Raw genomic sequence first — 22,505 nt, 5'->3', positions numbered from 1 at the left:
AATAATAGTTGTTGAGTTTTTAGAAGTTATTGAATTGGTTTTTATTAATGAGTTTAAGTCTTCCGCATTACTTTCTGTTGATATTATATTGAAATGTTAAGGTTTAGATTGGTTGGTTCGCTCACATAGGAGGGTAAGTGTGGGTGCCAGTTGCGGCCCGATTTGGGTCGTGACAATTAATTTATTATATGGATAGTAATCTTTAATTTTTAATTAATATTAATTTTTTATTATTTAATTTTTATTTAGATAAAATATTTTATCTATGTGGAATGTCATGTGTCAAAGTTTTTTCATATAAAAGAGAGAGTGCATTACACACACCACTGAGGTATGTTTCTCAAACTAAAAAGTGATAGTTTAGATATGATGTCACGCCCCTTTTTTTTCTCTCAATCTCAATATTTTTTATTTTTATTGTTTTGAATTTTTTTTGAAAGAAAAAAGAGTTTTTCCAATTAAAGTGACATTTTGAAAAGGGATAATTACTATTCAGAGTCGCCACTTGGAATTGAGTTTTGGTGTTCCAAGTCACCTTATTTAAATCCCTAATCAAAAGAAAATTTGACTCTATCTTTTATTGGTCTGCAAACTAGAAATTCGGGTAAGGAATTCTGTTGACCGAGGGGAAGATGTTAGGCACCCCTCGAATCCCGTGGTTCCAGCACGGTCGCTTTATTAACTTTGATATGACTTGACTTAATTTTGGATATTATATTATTTAAACTTAATAATAAATTTTTATTTACCCAAATTATTGTTTAACTTATTTGAAATTGACTAATTTATTTGAAATGATCTTATTTTTTTTATGTGTACGTCCATTAATTTTAAACTTGAAAAATTCGTTTATTTTAATTTATTTTTACTAACATTTGTGTGTATTTGTGTGTGTGTGTTTATATTAATTGAATGTATATAAATGTCTAATATTTTGAAAGTAGAATTTATATAGGAAAGAGATTTTAGTGTTTGAGTAATTTTAGGATTATTTTTTTTTAGTTACATTTTTAAACAAGAGGTAAAATTTTAAGAGATTTACTATTAATTTTACAAAGAAAAATTTTAATTCTTTTTAATGTTGCACGTTCTTTAAATTATCTTTGGTATTTTTTTTATTTTTTTTTATAATAAAGTAATAATTTTTTACTTTTGGTTGACAGTCTCTTGAACTCGCTTTTTTTTTTACTTTATTTTTATAAAAAACTTACGTTTTTGTTGACTTTTTGTTATTATTTTATTTCTATTTTCCTTTTTTTTTATTAACTTTCTGTTTTATTAATTTTTTTTATTTTATTTATAAAATTTGATCTTCTTCTCCTTTTTATTTTTTTTTAAAATAAATTTTGTTACTCTTTTTTTTATGTTCTTTTTATTTCATTCTTTTTTTTAATTTCTTGTTCTATATATTTTATTTTATTTTTTGCTTCTCTTCTCTTTTTTTTTTTCATTTTTTCACGTTCTTTTTTTCTATTATTTTCTGTTTCTTTTTTATATATATAAAAAATTTCTGTTATTTCTTTTATTTTATTTTTTAATGCTGTCTTCTTTTGTTTTTTTTTATTCTTGTGGTTTTTCTTTTTTGTTACTTTTTTTTTATTTTACGTATTTTTTTTTAGTTTCTACTTTTTATTTTATTAGTTTTATATTTTTATTTTTATTTTCATTCTCCTTTCCTCTTCTTCTTTTTTTTTATTTTTTTTTATTTTCTGTTTCTGTTTTTTTTTTTCAAATTCTGTTATTTTTTTATTTTTTTTAATGCTGCCTTTTTTTTTATTCCTATGGTTTTTCATTCATTTTTTTTTTACTCTTTCTCATTATTTTTAATTTTAGTTATGACTCTGAATAATATTTATGTATTTTCTCAATGATAAACTTTGATAATTCGAATTAGATAACTATCTTGTACTTATTCTAAAGATAATTTTTAATCCAAATAATGTGTAAAAAAACGCATTACACATAATTTTTTTTTAATTACTAATCAATTAAAAATTTTAGTTTACATCCTAATCTAACAAGTTTATAAATTTTATTTTTTATTTTTAGTGAAAAACTAGGCTCTAGAAGAACATTAACTTATTAAATTACAAAATCAATTAAATTGCATCTAATAAAAGTTTAGACAATAATAATAATAATACAAAAATGTATGATACATATTTTATTTTTATATTATTTTTTAGCAAGAAACATTTTTTTTTTCGTTTTTCAGATTGAGAAAAAAAAATCTTAACATGCATCACATATTGATATTGCATAATGATAACATACGATTCAAAGAACTTCATATTATTATATTCAAATTTTCATACAATATTACACTTAAATAATGCGAGAGTTTAGAATTACCTCGCTGCGAAGATGGATATCACGAAAAATAACTTCTATGATCTACTGATTTGAGCCACGAATTTGGAACCACGACAAAAAAAACCTCTAACCCTGACCTAATTCTCAAAAGAATGACTCACTTTTCTTCATATATTTCCTCTCTGTATTTCTCTGTATCCCTCTATATCTGTGTGTTATTTATATTTCAACTGAACATGTTTTTATAATATTTTTGGCTGAGAGTTTGGTGCTAATTAAAAGGAACGTAATGGAGTTGGATTAGGATTTAATTTGAAATATTGTTGAGGGAATTGGCGTTGAGATAAGGATGGATATAAAATAAATAAATAAATAATAATAATAGAAAATAAAAAAAATAAAAAAAATTGAAATAAACGTCCAAAGAAAGAGAGAGAGAAGAAAGAAAAAAAATAAAAAATAAATGGGATGAGATTTTTTAGTAAAATAAGTTAGGAAGTTGGGAATAATTAGGATAAGGGGAAGGTAATTTGAATATTGAGGACTCTCGTTTTTTTCTTCTTCTATCATTATTTTTAAACTAATTAAAAGTTGAAGATTAAAACAAACACCATAAATTCATAATTTTTATTATTAAAGTAATTTACACAATTTATTTATTTTTATTTATTTTAAATATAACCTTTTTAAAAAAAATTGGTGTTTGACTCTTTATATTTTGGTAAAAAAATTAGGTGTTCACAGTATGCCCCTCTTTGCTTGAAAACATGAAGAGTTTTCATGCAAAGACGTGAACAATGTGACTAATTTTTTACTGAAATATTTATGTGAAAAATTTATAGTAGAGAAGAGGTTTGACTGTGTCCTAACTATTAAAAACTACCTATCCTATGTTGAGATGATAAGGAGTTAGGCGTAATTCCAATGAGTTAGGTAGTCGTGTGAGGTTTTGTCGAGATTCCGCTTCGTAGCTCCAGCTATTACATAAAAAAACAAAATGCAGAAGGAAAGATATGAAATCCTATCTATTCCGATAGTGCTAAGTCTTCATTTTAGATTCTCAGATATCGCTTCACCCTCTTTGGGTAGGTTCATCTATTCCGAACTTTACTCTGGACTTCTGAGTTTAAGACTTGAAACTTCATAACTTGACTTCAGCTACTGACGTTCTTCCGCATGATATTCTTGAAAACTTATTTTCTTGAAAGGATGAATTCTATTATTTTTGAACTGCAAATTTGTGTACTATATAGAAACCTGCACACAAAACAAAATTTTCTACCTAGTTTGCAGTAGGAAATTTTGTGAGTTATTGAAAGCTATAAAAGTCTATACTAATAATAGAAAAATATTTTTATAGCCTATTACAGAATGTAAAAACAAAAAAAGACAAAAGGAAGTTTTGTACCCAAATTGCAATCAGGGGTTTATTGTGCCCTGTGAAGACATTAAAAATAAAATAGGGGTTATTGTGCTGTATATGCAATCCAGAGGTTATTGCACCCTCTGAAGACATGAAAAATAAAATAGGAGTTATTGTGTCCTATATGCTACCAGGGATTGTTGTGCCCTGTGAAGAAAAATGATAGGGGTTATTGTGCCCTATATGCAATCAAGGGGTTATTGTGCCCTCTGAAGACATGAAAAATAAAATAGGGGTTGTTGTGCCCTATATGCAACCACGGGTTATTGTGCCCTGTGAAGTCATAAAAAAATGATAGGGGTTATTGTGCCCTATATGCAATCCAGGGGTTGTTGTGCCCTCTGAAGACATGAAAAATAAAATAGGGGTTGTTGTGCCCTATATGCAACCATGGGTTATTGTGCTATGTGAAGACATAAAAAAATGATAGGGGTTATTGTGCCCTATATGCAATCCAGGGGTTATTGTGCCCTGTGAAGACTTGAAAAATAGGATAGGGGTTATTGTGCCCTATAAGCAACCAGGGGTTATTGTGTCCTGTGAAGACATAAAAATGATAGGGGTTATTGTGCCCTATACGCAATCCAGGGATTATTGTGCCTTGTGAAGAAAAAAAATGATAGGGGTTATTGTGCCCTATATGCAATCCAGGGGTTATTGTGCCCTGTGAAGAAAAAAATGATAGGGGTTATTGTTCCCTATATGCAACCAGGGGTTATTGTGCCCTGTGAAGACATAAAAAAAATGATAGGGGTTATTGTGCCCTATATGTAATCCACAGGTTATTGTGCCCCTTCAAAGACATGAAAAAATGATAGGGGTTATTGTGCCCTATATGCAACCCAGATGTTATTGTGCCCTCTAAAGACATGATTATATATATATATATATATATATATATATATATATATATATATATACATTTCTTCTTTTTACTTATATTATTATCATTATTAATATTATCGTTATTTTATTTTATTTTTATTTGTACATTGAACAAACTAAAAATAAAATAAAATGCCCCAGATTCAATAAAAAAATCATCTTTATTGTTATTATTATTTTATCACGAATATTATATGGAAAGTAAAGATTAAAGAATTTACCATCGCGGCGTTTGTCTCTCGCAATCTATTTACATGATTCTGCCTTATACCTGTTTTAAGTCAAAGAAATGTATTATTAATTTTCCTACATGGTGGTTGGTTCGTGACTTTGAATATCTTGTAAAGCTTGACTTCTGGATCCACCCCGCTTGGAAGATTCATCCCATTGATGATTGTGCGAATGTCTTGTAGATGTTTTAAAAACAGTCCTTATCTTTCCTTGAAACACTTTTCATGGACATTCTAACTCATTACCATTTTGTGCATATTGTTTGGTTCATTCGTTCCCAAGCGACTCTTTCGCTTTATATATTTTCACTCGGTATCGATTTATGATATTTATTTTCTCGATAGGTTCACAGCCCTAGCCAATATGGTGAATGTTCCCAACATTCAACTGGAAATACCGTAGTCAATTTTGCATATTTAATTTTATTTTCTCACTTGACACGAGTTGATGCTGAGAAAGAAAAATAAAAACTCAAAGAAACACAAACAATAATTACACGAATGAAAGGGTTATGAAGGAAAATTGTGTCTTTAGAAGTAGAAGATAAATAAGAAAATGATTAAATGAGTGAAAAGAATCTTATCTGAAAGTACGTGACAACTTTGAAACATGACATGCAATTGGACCGAACGTTTGATCTTTTTCGAGTTGTCTGAATCTCAGGAAACAATGTTGCACCTTTCAGTCTAAGCTTGACTTTTATCATGATTGCGCTCATGTCCAGAAAAAATGTCATCATTTGATCAGCAACACCTTTCATGATTTTTCACCAAACCATCGTCATATAGTGCCCGTAAGGGTTTTCACAACACTCTCTTCTTCATTTTCTCCATAGTTTGCCAACATAATGTCTCTACCTTTAGAGAACTGAAGAACATGATTATCTTTTTATTGAGTGATTAGACCGAACCCTAATAAAGGGATGCCTACGTATCCTTTTAGGAATCAGGTCAAACGTAGTTCAATGAACTTTTCGTGTGTTTTTTTTCAAAATTTCGTTTTTTTTCCTTCAATTTTTTAGTTTTTTTTTTAAATTTTTTTCTTTTTTTTCGTTTTTTTTAAAAGGCACCAGACCAGTGGTGTTTGAGATAAAAGAGGATACATTTTTATCTTCTCATCATAAAAATGAGAAGGAGTGCTAAATGTAGTATTTCTTGATTGAATCTGCATTGACAATTGTGTCAATTGCCTTTCCCTCCATATCCGCCAATTGCAAAGCTCCTTTGGATAACACTTGCTTAATAACATAAGGGCCTTGCCAATTTGGAGTAAACTTTCCCTTGGCCTCGTCTTGGTGGGGAAGGATACGTTGCACAACAAGTTGACCCACTTCAAAATTCCTTGGGCGTACTTTCTTATTATATGCCCGAGCCATCCTTTGCTGATATAATTGACCAAAACAAATTGATGTCAATCGTTTTTCTTCTATCAGTGCTAATTGTTCTAACCTCGATTTAACCCATTTTGTATCCTCGATTTCTGCTTCAACAATGGTTCGAAAAGAAGGGATTTCAACTTTTGCGGGTATGACAGCCTCAGTTCCATAAACCAATAAGTAAGGAGTTGCACCGACTGACGTACGAACAGTCGTGCGATATCCCATGAGAGCCAAGGGTAATTTCTCATGCCACTGTATAGATCCTTGCACCATTTTCCTAAGAATCTTCTTGATGTTCTTATTCGCAGCTTCAACAGCCCCATTTGCTTTGGGACGATAAGGGGTTGAATGACAATGAACAATTTTAAATTGCTCACAAACTTCCTTCATCAAGTGGCTGTTGAGATTCATTGCATTGTCTGTAATAATTATTTTTGGTATACCAAAATGACATATGATGTTGGAATGAACGAAGTCCACCACCGCTTTCTTGGTAACTGATTTGAATGTGACAACTTCTACCCATTTGATAAAGTAATCAATGGCAACTAAAATAAACCGATGACCGTTAGATGCTTTTGGCTCTATTGGCCCAATAACTTCTATCCCCCATTTAACAAAAGGCCATGGAGCATACATAGGATGCAACTCTAAAGGGAGTGAGTGAATCAAGTCGCTATGAATTTGGCACTGATGGCACTTGCGAACAAATTGGAAGCAATCTCGCTCCATGGTCAACCAATAGTACCCTGCCCGAATAATCTTTTTTGCTAGAACGTAACCATTCATGTGTGGGCCACATACCTCTGAGTGTACCTCATTCATAATTGTTTCCGCCTCTTGATTATTCACACATCGTAATAAATCAAATCCGGAGTCCTTTTATATAAGATATCGCCACTTAAGAGGAACCCATTGGCAAGTCGCCTAATAGTTCTTTTTTAATCTTTATCAGCATGCAGTGGATATTCTCTAGCTTTTATAAACTTTTTGATGTCATGATACCAAGGCTCACCATCTGCCTCTACCGCAATTATATTGCAATAACCATGTTGATCCCTAACTTGGATTTCCAACGGGTCAATGTAGGCATTACCTGGGTATAGAAGCATCGATGCTAAGGTGTCCAAAACATCAACCAACTCATTGTGAAACCTGGGAATATATCTAAATTCAATGGACTTAAACTTTTTGATGAGATCTTCTAAACATTGTTTGTACGATATGAGCTTAATGTCTCGAGTTTCCCTTTCACCTCGAGCTTGTCAAATGAGCAAGTCGGAATCCCCTAAGACTAAGAGCTCATGTACATCAAGATTTATTACCATATTCAAACCCATGATGAAAGCTTCGTATTCTGTTGTGTTGTTGGTAGAAAAGAATTGAAGTCGTGCTGTGGCAGGATAATGGCAACCACTTGGTGAGATAAGAACTGCCCCAATTCCCACTCCATTTTTGTTGACAGCCCCATCAAAATCTAATTTCCATACGGGGTCATTATAAGGAATTTCTTCCTCAATAGAATTGATCTCTTCATTAGGGAAGTATGTCTTTAAGGGTTCGTATTCATCATCAATCGAATTCTCTGTCAGATGATCGGCCAACGCTTGTGTTTTCATGGCGGTTCGAGTAACATACACAAAATCAAATTTGGTAAGCAAAATCTGCCATTTTGCCAACCTACCCGTCGGCATGGCTTTTTGAAAAATATATTTCAGAGGATCCATTCAAGATATGAGGTAAGTGGTGTGGGAAAAAAAATAGCTCTTCAATTTTTGGGCGACCCAAGTTAAAGCACAACATGTTTTTTCTAATAGAGTGTACTTTGCCTCATAGGATGTGAACTTTTTGCTCAAGTAATAGATGGCTTGTTCCTTTTTCCCCGTGACGTCATGTTGTCCTAGAACGCAACCAAAAGAATTATCCGTTACCGAGAGGTATAAAAACAAAGGTCTACCAAGCTCTGGGGGGGACCAGTACTGGAGGATTTGCTAAATATTCCTTAATTTTGTCAAAAGCATTTTGACACTCACTTGTCCATTTAATAGCAGCATCCTTTTTTAATAACATGAATATCGGCTCGCATGTAGTAGTGAGTTGAGCGATGAATCGACTGATATAGTTTAATCTTCCTAGAAAACTCATGACTTCAGTTCTGGTTTTTGGAGGTGGCAATTCTCGAATGGACTTTATCTTGGAGGGGTCTAATTCAATGCCTCTTCGGCTAACTATAAAACCCAAAAGCTTGCCAGATGGAACTCCAAATGCACATTTAGCCAAATTAAGCTTGAGATTGTACTTTCTCAACCTTTCAAAAAAATTTCTTAGATCACGCACATGGTCAATTTGGTTCTAGACTTAATGATGACATCATCGACATATACCTCAACTTCTTTATGCATCATGTCATGGAATATTGTAGTCATAGCTCTCATGTAGGTTGCCCCTGTATTTTTTAGACCAAATGGCATGACCCTATAACAATATGTACCCCACGGAGTAGTGAAGGCAGTTTTTTTTGCGTCTTTTTCATCCATGAGAATTTGGTGATATCCGGCGTAGCAGTCCACGAAAGACTGAATCTCGTGTTTAGCACAATTGTCAACCATGATATGAATGTTGGGTAGTGGAAAATTGTCTTTTGGACTTGCTTTGTTTAAATCTTGATAGTCAACACAAACTCTGATCTTTCCATCTTTTTTTGGTACTGGCACAACATTAGCCAACCACGTAGTGTATTGGACGACCCTGATCACTTTTGCATTCAGTTGTTTCATGATTTCCTCTTTGATTTTATCGCTCATATCTACCTTAAATTTTCTCTGTTGTTGCTGGACAGGTGGAAAATCAGGATGTATGGGAAATTTGTGAACTACCAAATCAGCACTTAACCCAGGCATGTCATCGTATGACCAAGCGAAGACATCTTTGTATTCAATTAAAACTTGAATTATGTCGTCTCGAATAGTTAGATCGACATGAATGCTTATCTTTATTTCTTTCACTTCTTCGGGAGTTCCCAAATTAAACACCTCTGCTTCACTTAAATTAGGTGTAGGCTTATTTTCAAATTGATCCAAACCCCTTTTAATTTCTTCATCAGCTTCATCTTCATCATATTCCATAGACTTAGGATTCATTGTTATGAGATCAGACAACTTTTTAGGATTTACTTGTAAACTCCGCATGCATGTTATATTATTAAAGTTAACGTAACTGAAATAAAAATAAGATGGAAAATATTAGAAAGAGTAGGAACACCCTTTATTGCATTGAATGGGAAAGGATAGAAGGGTTAACAATAAAGCAAAACAGCTAGAATGTTTGAATTACAACCCTGAGAATAATCCAAGAAAATAAAATAAAAAACAGCAAAACAAAACTACCATGACTCCTTTTTTGTAGGGAGAGGAGTGGCTTTCCAGTTATTGAGTTGGACATTCGGGCCGATAAACTGCACATCCATATGACTAGTGCCCTCACCCCTTTGAGTCATATTTACCTCATAAAACATTTCCTTGATACCTTGGCACATTTCATCCATATCATTTTGGATTGGTAAGTCTGGACACGGTTCACCTTGAGATTTAGTGAAAGATTGAGCAATATGGGGATCGTCTTCGACAGATTCCAAGCATTTCTTTTACGATAATTTGCCCATTTTCTATCAAATCTAGTTGGATTGAAACCCAAAATGAATGTATCTTCATTACCCATTGGACTGATAGGATTCACAATTCCTTGCAACGACAAACCTAACCCCTTTCTGGGTTCATAGCCATTTGTGCCATTTGAGCCACCACCATGACTGAAGTAGAGGACAGACGAGGTTGGAGGATAGGATTTCCTTCTAAGAACTGATTAACCGTTATTATCTCCAAAGCCTGATAGTTGAGGGATTCACAACCTCTTTTAGCCTCAATGCATGGTATTGAAGGATCTCGGGTGATTGGGAGATCATCTTCACCATGGACAATGATTTCTTGTTTGTCATGTTCAAACTTGACCACTTGGTGTAGAGTAGATGGCACAGCTTTTTCCATGTGGATCCATGGCCTACCCAAAAGCAGATTGTAAGACGTGTCCATGTTTATAACTTGGAAAGTGATTCCAAACTCCGCTGGTCCAATTGTAACAATTAAGTATATTTCGCCAAGAGTATCCCATTTTGCACCATCAAATGCCCGTACACAAACATTTTTAGTACGAATTCTATCAGTGTTGATTTTTAAGATCTGTAGAGTGGAAAGAGGGCATATGTCTACACCTGATCCTCCATCGACCATGACTCTCTTCACATAGTGTTCTTCACATTTCACAGTTAAATGTAGAGCCCTATTATGTCCAGATCCTTCCAAGGGAAATTCATCATCAGTGAAAGTGATTCTATTTACCTCAAAAATTCGATTGACCATGTTTTCCAAGTGACCTACTGTAATATTTTCTGATATATGTGCCTCATCCAAAATTTTGGTCAACACTTCACGATATTCTTTAGAATGTATGAGTAATGACAATAAAGAGATTTGAGCAGACATTTTCCTCAACTGATCTATAACAGAATAATCTTGAGCTTTCATCTTTTTTAGAAACTCTTCAGCATCTTCCTCAGTGACTGATTTTTTCATCGGCAACTGATTTTCTTTTATTTGTTTGTCCCTCCTTAATTCTTCTGGAGCATAACATCTTCCAGAACGAGTTAAGCTTCTTGTTTCATTTGTTTCTTCGACAATCTCCTTTCCCTTGTGAGTAACGACGACTTTGTTGTAGTTCCACGGAATGGCCTTGGTGTTTGTGATAGGAAGTTGTGCTGCAATTTGTATCACACGTTGAAAATTTACCAGGAATGTAGCATTTTGGTCCCTTCAACGGTACGTCTCCTCTTTTATAGATTCAGGGACATACAACACTAGCTTCCTCGAGTTCCCAGAATTCGAACGTACACCTTTAACAATTATCGGTGCCCTTTGTATGGGTTCTAAAACCATACTAGACTCTTCTCTTAAAACCTTGATTTCCACTTTTGTTCTACTTGTTTGCTCATAATCTTCAAAAATGTCAACCATCCCCACAACACACTCATTATTATGAGCAGGGAGTGGGTTATTGGTGACATTCGGTGCTTCCTCATTGCGTACCTCGATTACCTTATCCTCAATTAACTTCTCAATGACTCTTTTTAGGGTCCAACAATTCTCTGTGCTATGACCTGGAGCGTTGGCGTGATACTCGCATATAACAGTCGGATCAAAACCTCTTGCATTTGGATTGACAACGTACGGATTGACAGGTTCAACCAGTCTCAATTGTATCAATTTCCGTAACAAACTCGTATATGATTCCCCAATTGGGGTAAAATTTTCTTTTTGACCTTGTTCTCTCGTAAAGTTTGCCTGGGGACGTGGATTATATGGCGCCTGGAAATTTTGTTGTTGTGGGCGAGAAACTTGTGGGGCAGGCTCCCACCATTGTTGGCGCGAAGGAGGCCGGACATATGCCTGAGTATTGAGAACTGCATATTGGGATGGGTAATAATGCCGAGGAGAATTATATTGTTCTTGTTGGACTTGACAATAAGGATTGTTCGTGCCTATTTGAACACCTCTTGATCCAGATGCCGCCATGGACCCTTCCTCCTTCTTTTTTCGATTGGTAAAATTACCGGATCCACTTTGTATTGCTTGTGTGGTAGCTCTAATGGCTGCTTCACTCACAATCTTACCCGACTTTATGCCATTCTCTACCATTTCTCCGATCTTAATCACTTCGGCGAAAGGCTTGCCCATTGCGGCGAGAAGATAATGAAAGTAGTCAGGTTCTTGAGCCTGGAGAAAAACATCAATTAACTCATAGTCTTTCATCGGCGGTTTCACTCTAGCCGCCTGCTCCCTCCATCTTATGGCATATTCCCTAAAACTTTCTAATGGCTTTTTTTTTCATATTATCTAGGGAATTGCGATCAGGAATAATATCAATATTGTATTGAAATTGTTGGAAAAAATCTTGTGCCATATCATCCCAAACGTGCCAATGAGAAATGTCCTGATCGATAAACCATTCTGATGCTACGCCCGTTAAACTCTCTCCAAAGTAAGCCATAAGAAGTTCTTCTTTTCCTCCGGCTCCTCTCAACTGATTATTGAATCTTTTCAAATGAGCCACTGGATCGCCATGACCATTATATTTATCAAATTTTGGAGTTTTGAACCCTAGAGGCAAGTGAACATCTGGAAACATGCACAAGTCCTTAAATGAGACACTTTTGTGTCCTCCCAGACCTTGCATATTCCTTATGTTTTGTTCCAAACTCCTCATTTTTCTTGCAATTTCTTCATTTTCCTTATTCTTAATGTGTTTCTCAACTTTAACGGGAGAACTGTATTGTTGGTGGTAAGAGTTAGGAACATTGAAAGTTAATTTAGGGGCATGACCTTGGCCGTATTGATCTTTGAGTATAGGGTCATCATTGGATTGTTGTACCAGTGTCGGTTGAGGAATTGTATTAGTTTGGACACTAGGCATGAAAAGTGGATTATTCATCATTGATGGTTTTAACGAGTTTACTGAGGAAGTTCCGGCAGTATTAGATGTGTTAATGTAGGGTCCAAATCCAGGTGGATAAACTGGGTCACTTGTTGAGACTTGGATGGGGAATGGCATATTCGCATTTAAATATTCTCGAATTGAAGGCGGAGGAGCTTGCCCATTCATCCAAGCTTCGTACATTTCGGTCATCTGTTGTCTTAACATTTTCACCTCTTCTATGGGTACCGATTCTTGCGCAACCATTTGGGTTTGTGCGTCGTCATTTTCCGACTCTGTGCCGTATTTACGTGTCATTTTCTCTTTCCCTTTTGATCTTGTATTATATTGATGAGATGCCAGCTCTCCTCACAAACCAACCACCTTTTAAACTCTCTAAATTCTCATATATATATATATATAATATGTGTTAGGATTCAACATATTAAGGATATTAAATTCACGTTGTATGTTATGCACCTAGATTTTCATATGTCTATAATGTGTTTTGGAATACTTTTATGTTTCATCCCGGCTTTGGACGACTTGATTATGTCATTTGGTCTCCTACTTTACTTACTTGAATAGTTTGAATGCATTTTGATCGAACCTATTAAAGGTTGCCTACGTATCATGTTTGAACATGAATCAGATCATTACGTAGTTCATGTGGATAAATTTCTTTCAAAAGAAAAATACGACATTTGTTTAACTTGAAAATACCATTCAAATCAAAATAACCAAAATAAAACATCAAAGTACTTATTAAAAAAATGACGAACTAAAAAGAGGGAAAAATAATAATAATAGAAAAATAAAAAATAAAAAAATCCATCTCCGACATTTCTTGATCATCAATTGCCCCCTAGGCTAGAGTAGACCTCGAACAAAGCTTTCGGCAGATGTGGGGCTAATGCACGCGCCTCTCGACCCAGGCTCTCATCACTTCGATGGAGATGACCACTATAAACATCAATCAAGCTCTCTGTCAACTGAAGCACTTGTCCTTTCGCCTCCTCCATATTCTCGTGACAATTCTACAACCATTCTTCAGTAGTGATAACTGTATCACTCAGATGCTCTTCATGTGCTTGAAGCTCTTCAATTTGGTTATGAAATTCTTCACTCTCTTCCATCCATTGATTTCTTTCGGTCGCCACTTCTGCTTGGTACAATGTGAAACGGTTTGCGATGTCCCTTTCTCGTCCCATAGAGGCTTTTAATTGATTTTGTAACCTAGTTTGCGCATGTATTAAGAGGCTCTTTTCTTTCTTATATTCTTCCTCCTGTTGCTCCATAGCACCTGTGACAATGCCCAAATCTTCATGTAGGGTTCGAATAGTAGATAGATGATTCTTTTCAATCCTTTTTCAATCAAAGTAACTCTTTCCTCGAATATTGCATCACGTCGAGCCAACTCTTCTTTAATATTTTTTAGGTCATTGCTTAGGATATCAAAAGTAGACCTATAATTTCTTTCCACCTCGAGTTAGTCTGCTTGATTCTTACTTCAATTTCCTCTTCTTGATCTATTATTTCTCGCGCAGATCCTTCGGGCATTATTTTGAGAGGGGTTTGATCAAAGAACCAATGGAGGTATAAGGGTTCAACTTCTCCTTCAACACGATCATCAACCATAGCTTTCGAACTTAAAGTTCGACTACCACCCCAAATCTTTTGAGCTTCTGATTCTCGATCTCGATCTTCAAATGCTACTTCCCACACAAAATTTCGCGTGTTCTCGGCTTTAGGTAAAATTTGTTTTTGTCCAAGTTGGCGTAGAACTCGGAGGGGTATGTATGGTTGGAACCCACGAAGGCCTGTCAGAACAAAGAATGGACGATAGGAAGACATAACAATTACCTCACTACCAGGAAACCAATGATAGTTCCATGTAATTTTAGATGCCGTCAGTTTAAGAAGATAATGTCTCCATGCTTTGACACCTTTAAGCAATTTGTCTCCTAATTCTTTCATCCTTTCTTGGTGGCTCAAAATATAATTCGTCCAATCAGATTTGAAATCCGTCGCAAAACGATGGCGATATAGGTGCTCTAAAAACCACATTTGCAATAAAATGCTACAACCTTCAAAAAAATCTCCCCCCCCCCCCCCTCTCTACATTTAGTCAAAGCACGATAAATATCAGCCAACATCATTTGCAATATAGTGGATTTTCTTTTCTTTATCATAACAGTGACTATCCCTGACAGACGAATATCGATTTCTTTATCCTTTCTTGGAAAAACCATAGCTCCCAAGAATGCTACCATGAATGCTTCTTGTCTATGTTTTTCCCAAGTAGGGAGGTGTTGTCCATTTTTAAGTTGCTTCCCATAGCTTGAAAATCCTTCCTTTTTCCATATCTTGAGTACAAGAATTCCAAAGAAACCAACCCATTATCAAAACACTCACATTCCTTATGAGGATGGATGATATGCATCTGTTCTAAACATTTACCTCTGCTGACGCTCCCAAGGGCTATCAGTGTTTTAGTTCGAAGATCTTGGCCTAAGCCTGTGAAACCACCCAATTCTTCTAATGTAGGCGTCAACTCAAAATCACTAAATCTAAACACATTATTTGTGGAATCCCAAAATGGAATCAAAGCCTCGATCAGACCTCTGTCAGGACTAACTCTCATGATATCTGTAAGGAAACCAAGATGTTTGAATATCTCAGTCCGCCTAAATTCATGCATATCGTTCCACCAATCCATTAGTAATTGTGGGGTTTTATCTGTAATCATAAACTTTGGGGGATCATTGACCATTTCGACTAGTTCATCCCTTGGTCTTTTATCACACCTCATAGATCTCATGATTACATGGTTGAGAAAAAAGAAAATCGAGATTTTTAAAATCAACTTTAATTGTGAAATTTTTTATAACTCAAAATTATTTATTGGAGTAGTTAAAAAATAAAAATGATTCGGAATGTCTGAAGTGATCATTGATTCAGATTGTTTTGAAAAGAATGAACAATTTTGAAAAAAGAAACAAAAATAAAAGAAGGTGTACATGTACAATTTAAAAGACATATATACATATATTATTAATATTATTATATTTATTATTTATGTATTATTTTAATAAAAGTGAAAAATAAAATTGAGGATTAGGTGTGTATGTATATATGTGTGTATTAATTTGTTTATTTTGAATCATTGGTTGAAAATTGGTAGAAAATAGATATTTATTTCTTTAGTCGATTATCCTAAAGCCGGTCAACATTTTGTTACAGTCTTCCAATGATGCAACAAGTAGCACAAAAATGCACATGATGGTCTCATGAATAGATATCTGTCCTAGTCAAATTGGGCCCCTATACTAAATTCCGCTAAGTTACATGCACACAATGCAAATAAATCCTAGTAAGGATATCATGTCTGATAAATTTCAATTCTACTAAGGTAATATATCTAGACTGGCTGTAAAACGAGCGGACAACTTGAGTCAGGGAGTAGCAACGTATCGGTAGCAGCACTTTCTGGCTTTATGCGTGGGTGCTCCCTATCCTAAAATGGTGTGACTACATATCCTTAAGCATGGACCGAAGATCCACTGGCTATCTTGACAGAAGCGGGATGCATAGTTGCAATTCCCATCATATTTTTATTGAAGACTCAGAATGGTTCAGGAGAGAAGCAATTCAAATATTATTAAAATATTAAATAAATAAACAATTAGCATATTAAGTTAAAAAATAAATAAAATATCCAAAAAGCGTAAATATATAAGTCATAGTCATACATAAATTAATATTTAAAGCTCGAATTCTAGTTAATCCCCAACGGAGTCGCCATCTGTCACGCCCTTTTTTTCTCTCAAACTCAATATTTTTTATTTTTATTTGTTTTGAATTTTTTTGAAAGAAAAAAGAGTTTTTCCAATTAAAGTGACATTTTGAAAAGGAATAATTCTATTCAGAGTCGCCACTTGGATTAAACTTTGGTGTTCCAGGTCACCTTATTTAAATCCCTAATCAAAAGAAAATTTGACTCTATATTTTATTGGTCTGCAAACTAGAAATTCGGGTAAGGAATTCTGTTGACCGAGGGGAAGATGTTAGGCACCCCTCGAATCCCGTGGTTCTAGCACGGTCGCTTTATTAACTTTGATATGACTTGACTTAATTTTGGATATTATATTATTTAAACTTAATAATAAATTTTTATTTACCCAAATTATTGTTTAACTTATTAGAAACTGACTAATTTATTTGAAATGATCTTTTTTTTTATGCGTACGTCCATTAATTTTAAACTTGAAAAATTCGTTTATTTTAATTTATTTTTACTAACATTTGTGTGTATTTGTGTGTGTGTGTTTATATTAATTGAATGTATATAAATGTCTAATATTTTGAAAGTAAAATTTATATCGGAAAGAGATTTTAGTGTTTGAGTAATTTTAGGATTATTTTTTTTTGTTACATTTTTAAACCAAAGGTAAAATTTTAAGAGATTTACTATTAATTATACAAAGAAAAATTTTAATTTTTTTTAATGCTGCACATTCTTTAAATTATCTTTGGTATTTTTATTTTTTTTATAATAAAGTAATAACTTTTTACTTTTGGTTGACATTCTCTTCAACTCACTTTTTGTCTTCTTTTTTTTTTTTTACTTTATTTTTATAAAAAACTTACGTTTTTGTTAACTTTTTTGTTATTATTTTATTTCTATTTTCCTTTTTTTTAATTAACTTTCTGTTTTATTAATTTTTTTTATTTTATTTATAAAATTTGTCTTCTTCTCCTTTTTATTTTTTTTAATAAATTTTGTTACTCTTTTTTTTTTACGTTCTTTTTTTTTTCATTCTTTTTTTTTTTTAGTTTCTTGTTCTATATATATATTTATTTATTTTTTTGCTTCTCTTCTTTTTTTTTTTTTTCATTTTTTCACGTTCTTTTTTTTCTATTATTTTCTGTTTCTTTTTTATATATATAAAAATTTTCTATTATTTCTTTTATTTTATTTTTTAATGTTGTCTTCTTTTGTTTTTTTTTTTGGATAATACTCAATTACCCCCCTAGCCTATACCCAAAATCTCTACGATACACCTTATCTTTGATGAGGTCCTATTACCCGCTCCAACTTTTTTTTAAGGTAATTTATTACCCTTGCGTGCCTACGTGGCAATAATAATCTGCAAGGTCGATTTGTTTGTTGAACACGCGCCGGTACCCATTGTTTCAGCTTTCGATAAAGTTACTTTACACTTCCCAAGTTTGAAAAGCTGACGTTTGCTCTTTTCCAAATTAATTTTACCAAAAAGTAGATGAAGTAGAAAGAGGGAAAGTGTTGCATGTGTGGATGGGATCGATTTCAAAGGTTAGAAATTAGATTTCCAACTGAAATTTGATTTTCGTTGTTGAATTTTGGGAGTTAATTTTTGGTTGCAGTGTAACATTGAATCGTTCTCATCCATACACAACTTATTCAACTCGGATTTTGTCATAACCCTAACTTTATAAACATTGTCAAAAAAAATAAGAATTAATAATCGACATAAAAAGATGTAACGAATATATTTAAGTTTTACTTTACCTTTTCAAATCAAGGAGCTATTTAACTTGAATGATAATGGATGGAACTTCTTCAAAAATGAAGAACCATGAACATGGGGTTATTTTTTGAAAAGAGGAAGAAGATGCTTTTAAGAGACACAATAAAATTTATTTTTGAATTTTTTTTCAAATTGCTTTGACACGTGGCTAACTTTTATTGGTCATTGTTAGCCAAAATCTGCACTCACTCTGCACTCACGCGCCCTACATGGGTGAAATCACGACTATTGCCACCTAGGCACGCAAGGGGTAATAAATTACTTAAAAAAAAGATGGAGGGGGTAATAGGACCTCATCAAAGATAAGGTGTGTGTAGGGATTTTGGGTATAGGCTAGGGGGTAATTGAGTATTATCCCTTTTTTTTTATTCTTGTGATTTTTCTTTTTTGTTACTTCTTTTTTTTATTTTACGTTTTTTTTTAGTTTCTACTTTTTATTTTATTAGTTTTATATTTTTATTTTTATTTTCATTCTCCTTTCCTCTTCTTCTTTTTTTTTATTTTTTTTATTTTTATTTTCTGTTTCTGTTTTTTTTTTCAAATTCTGTTATTTTTTTATTTTTTTTAATGCTGCCTTTTTTTTTTTATTCCTATGATTTTTCATTCATCCTTTTTTTACTCTTTTTCATTATTTTTAATTTTAGTTATGACTCTGAATAATATTTATATATTTTCTCAATGATAAACTTTGATAATTCAAATTAGATAACTATCTTGTACTTATTCTAAAGATAATTTTTAATCCAAATAATGTGTGAAAAAAACGCATTACACATAAGTTTTTTTTTTAATTACTAATCAATTAAAAATTTTAGTTTACGTCCTAATCTAAACAAGTTTATAAATTTTATTTTTTATTTTTAGTGAAAAACTAGGCTCTAGAAGAACATTAGCTTATCAAATTACAAAATCAATTAAATTGCATCTAATAAAAGTTTAGACAATAATAATAATAATACAAAAATGTATGATACATATTTTATTTTCATATTATTTTTTTAGCAAGAAACATTTTTTTTCGTTTTTTAGATCGAGAGAAAAAATAAAAAAAGCTTAACATGCATCACATATTGATATTGCATAATGATAACATACGATTCAAAGAACTTCATATTATTAGATTCAAATTTTCATACAACATTACATTTAAATAATGCGAGAGTTTAGAATTACCTCGCTGCAAAGATGGATATCACGAAAAATAACTCCTATGATCTACTGATTTGAGCCACGAATTTGGAACCACGACAAAAAAAAACTCTAACTCTGACCTAATTCTCAAAAGAATGACTCACTTTTCTTCATATATTTTCTCTCTGTATTTCTCTGTATCCCTCTATATCTGTGTGTTCTCTATATTTCAACTGAACCTGTTTTTATAATATTTTTGGCTGAGAGTTTGGTGCTAATTAAAAGGAACGTAATAGAGTTGGACTAGGATTTAATTTGAAATATTGTTGAGGGAATTGGGGTTGAGATAAGGATGAATATAAAATAAATAAATAATAATAATAGAAAATTAAAAAAGATAATTAAAAAAAATGAAATAAACGTCCAAAGAGAGAGAGAGAAGAAAGAAAAAAAATAAAAAATAAATGGGATGAGATTTTTTAGTAAAACAAGTTAGGAAGTTGGGAATAATTAGGATAAGGGGAAGCTAATTTGAATATTTAGGACTCTCCTTTTTTTCTTCGTCTACCATTATTTTTAAACTAATTAAAAGTTAAAGTTTTAAAACAAATATCATAAATTCATAATTTTTATTATTAAAGTAATTTACACAATTTATTTATTTTTTATTTATTTTAAATATAACCTTTTTTTAAAAAATTGGTGTTTGACTCTTTATATTTTGGTGAAAAATTAGGTGTTCAAGACTCACACTTTCAATAATTTAGGTATGAAACTCAAAAAAAATGAATAATTTAGATATTTTTGACACTTATCTCAATTTCTTTTAATTAGTGAGCTTACCATTAAAATTATGACAAGAAACTCCACGTCAAGTTTAATAATTTGTTTGACCAATCATTTTAGACTAACTTATTTTGAAATATAATTTTTTTTCAAAAGTATTTTTCATAAGTGTTTTTAATGAGTAGTAGTTCATGTTTGACTAAAAAACTTAAAAGTTATATTGGCAATTGACCGGACTTCTTAAAAGTATTTTTAGTTTAAGTGTATTTTTCTTATGTTTCGTTATTTAAAAGAGTGCTTTTTTGGAAATGCAATATTTTTAGCTTCAAACTAGTAGGTTTTTCGGCGTTTGTTGCTTGAGCTTATATTGTAAAGTTAATTAGTCTATTAGAGATGAACAAAATTTACATTGAAAAGTATAAAATAATATATATATATATATATATATATATATATATATATATATATATATATATATTCCACGCTAAAAATATAAATATTTTAAATATTAAAGTATTTGAATTAAATTTTTTAGATGTCATATATATAACAAATACATTTTAGTTTTTAGAACTATTTGTCGTACATTAATTTTTATTTGATAAGGTAAATAATGGATAATGTTCTTGTTGTTGGTTCTCATATTTGACTTCTCCATTGAATGTGTACATAAATCAAAGATAGTTATTTAATTTTTCATTTTATTTTTTCCATTTGATAAAGTAAAAATTAAGCATAAAAAACATTCAATCTATGAAATCATATATATAACCACATGTTTGCCTTATACCCAACAAAATATTGTTCACATTATTATAAATGTTTTTCAAGTTATTCTACGAGACATGATTCGTTTAAGGGTCAACAAAAACGTTGTGTTATTAGGTATATATAAGTGGTATAAGAATGTGAAAATTTATTGGGTAAAAAGTTGATATAAGGAAAGATTAAATATAACAATAATTAATAGAATTCATAATGTTATAACGAAAGAATGTAAAAGAGTATGAATAATATTTGTAATAATTAGTAATAGCTAAGAGAACTAATAACGCAATAATTGAAGAATTAAAGTGCAATAGCTGAATTTCTTATGATTCGCATTTACTTCAATAAGGATGATTTCTAATTAATTTTACTATTTATTTAGATAGTTAATTAGATTTTAATTTAGTGTAGGGAAAAAATGACTCGTGTCACGCCCTGAGCCTACACCATGGGCGCGACTGACCACTCGAGAATCATTGTTGGTGTAAAATTTTTTGAGCTAACACTAGAATTATCCATTGTACTATTTAAGTTTTTTCCAAGGAATTTAAATTTTTCCTAAGTGTTGAGGTAACTAGATGTAGCACCTTGAGTTTCAAAAATTACTAAAGAGAGTTCATTCAAATAATTTCGAAGTTCTTGTAAGTTTTGGGTCAACTTCAAACGACCATCATATTCATTACAAGATGACTTAGGTGGCCCATAAGATATCAAATGAAAGGTCTTTGAAATTCTTTTCAACGCCACTGAGTTTGCTAAATTTTGAGCTTGTATGAGGAGATATGCCCATTAAAATTCGGGCTACCCAAATTATGAAAGTTACTCAAAAATAGTAAGGGATATTTGGTTTTTTCCTTACCCAATCAAATTTAATTCATTTTAGTAAGGTTTCTAATCTGATTAGCTTCAATTTTATAATCCTAATAAACCTAGGGTTTTTGTTGATAGTTCAAGAAGAGAAAAGAAGAGAAAAGAGGAGAAGAAAGGAAAGGATTAAGGCGTTCGTCGAGTTTCTAGAGAGTTGTTGTAGATTTTCCCAATGGGTTTAATCCCTAAGGGGTATGTAAGTTTCCATAGTGTTGGGTTCGTCCACACACATGTCAATCCTGTTAATTTTAGTACAATTTCGTTCATGAAATTAAAGAAATTGAGTTCTTCATAAGTGTTCTTAAAGTTCATTTGTAAATCTTGATTATGGGATTGTTGATGAGTTCTTAATATAAGTTTTAGTATTTTGAGCATAGCTTTGAGTTGATTATCATATACTAATGTGGGTTATTCAAATCTAAGTGATTGGATAAGAAATCATTTGATTTTAATCGAATTAAGGTCATAAAACGAGTAGAAAAATTCGTCGGAGTTGCTTGGGGAAAGGTGGAGCGGCGCGCCATGGGTGCGCCAGAAAGGAAGGCGTAGCAAGCCAGTAGTGAGCCGGAATCGGGTTCCAAAACATAGGGGCTGGTGCCCACGCCAGAAATGCGCCCGATTTGTATCCCCC

The 22,505-nt window shown here is 32.3% G+C and overlaps 2 protein-coding genes across 2 annotated transcripts; both read right to left on the bottom strand.

Moving 5' to 3' along the window:
- Positions 1-9,985: 9,985 nt before the first annotated feature.
- LOC101264208 (uncharacterized) lies at positions 9,986-12,091 on the bottom strand. The gene is made up of 2 exons (XM_004237257.2): positions 11,101-12,091; positions 9,986-11,040 (listed from the first exon to the last, which is right to left on the bottom strand). The coding sequence occupies exons 1-2, from the start codon at positions 12,089-12,091 to the stop codon at positions 9,986-9,988; spliced, it is 2,046 nt and encodes a 681-aa protein (XP_004237305.2).
- A 49-nt stretch (positions 12,092-12,140) lies between these two features.
- Positions 12,141-13,070, bottom strand: LOC101264512 (uncharacterized). Its single transcript, XM_004237258.2, has one exon. The coding sequence runs from the start codon at positions 13,068-13,070 to the stop codon at positions 12,141-12,143; it is 930 nt and encodes a 309-aa protein (XP_004237306.1).
- Between the last annotated feature and the right edge of the window lie 9,435 nt (positions 13,071-22,505).

The sequence above is a fragment of the Solanum lycopersicum genome, chromosome 4 (assembly GCF_036512215.1).
Source record: "Solanum lycopersicum chromosome 4, SLM_r2.1".
NCBI classification, from domain to species: domain Eukaryota; kingdom Viridiplantae; phylum Streptophyta; class Magnoliopsida; order Solanales; family Solanaceae; genus Solanum; species Solanum lycopersicum.
Note: the sequence above shows the minus strand (reverse complement) of the source record. Positions and strands in the feature narration are given on the sequence as shown.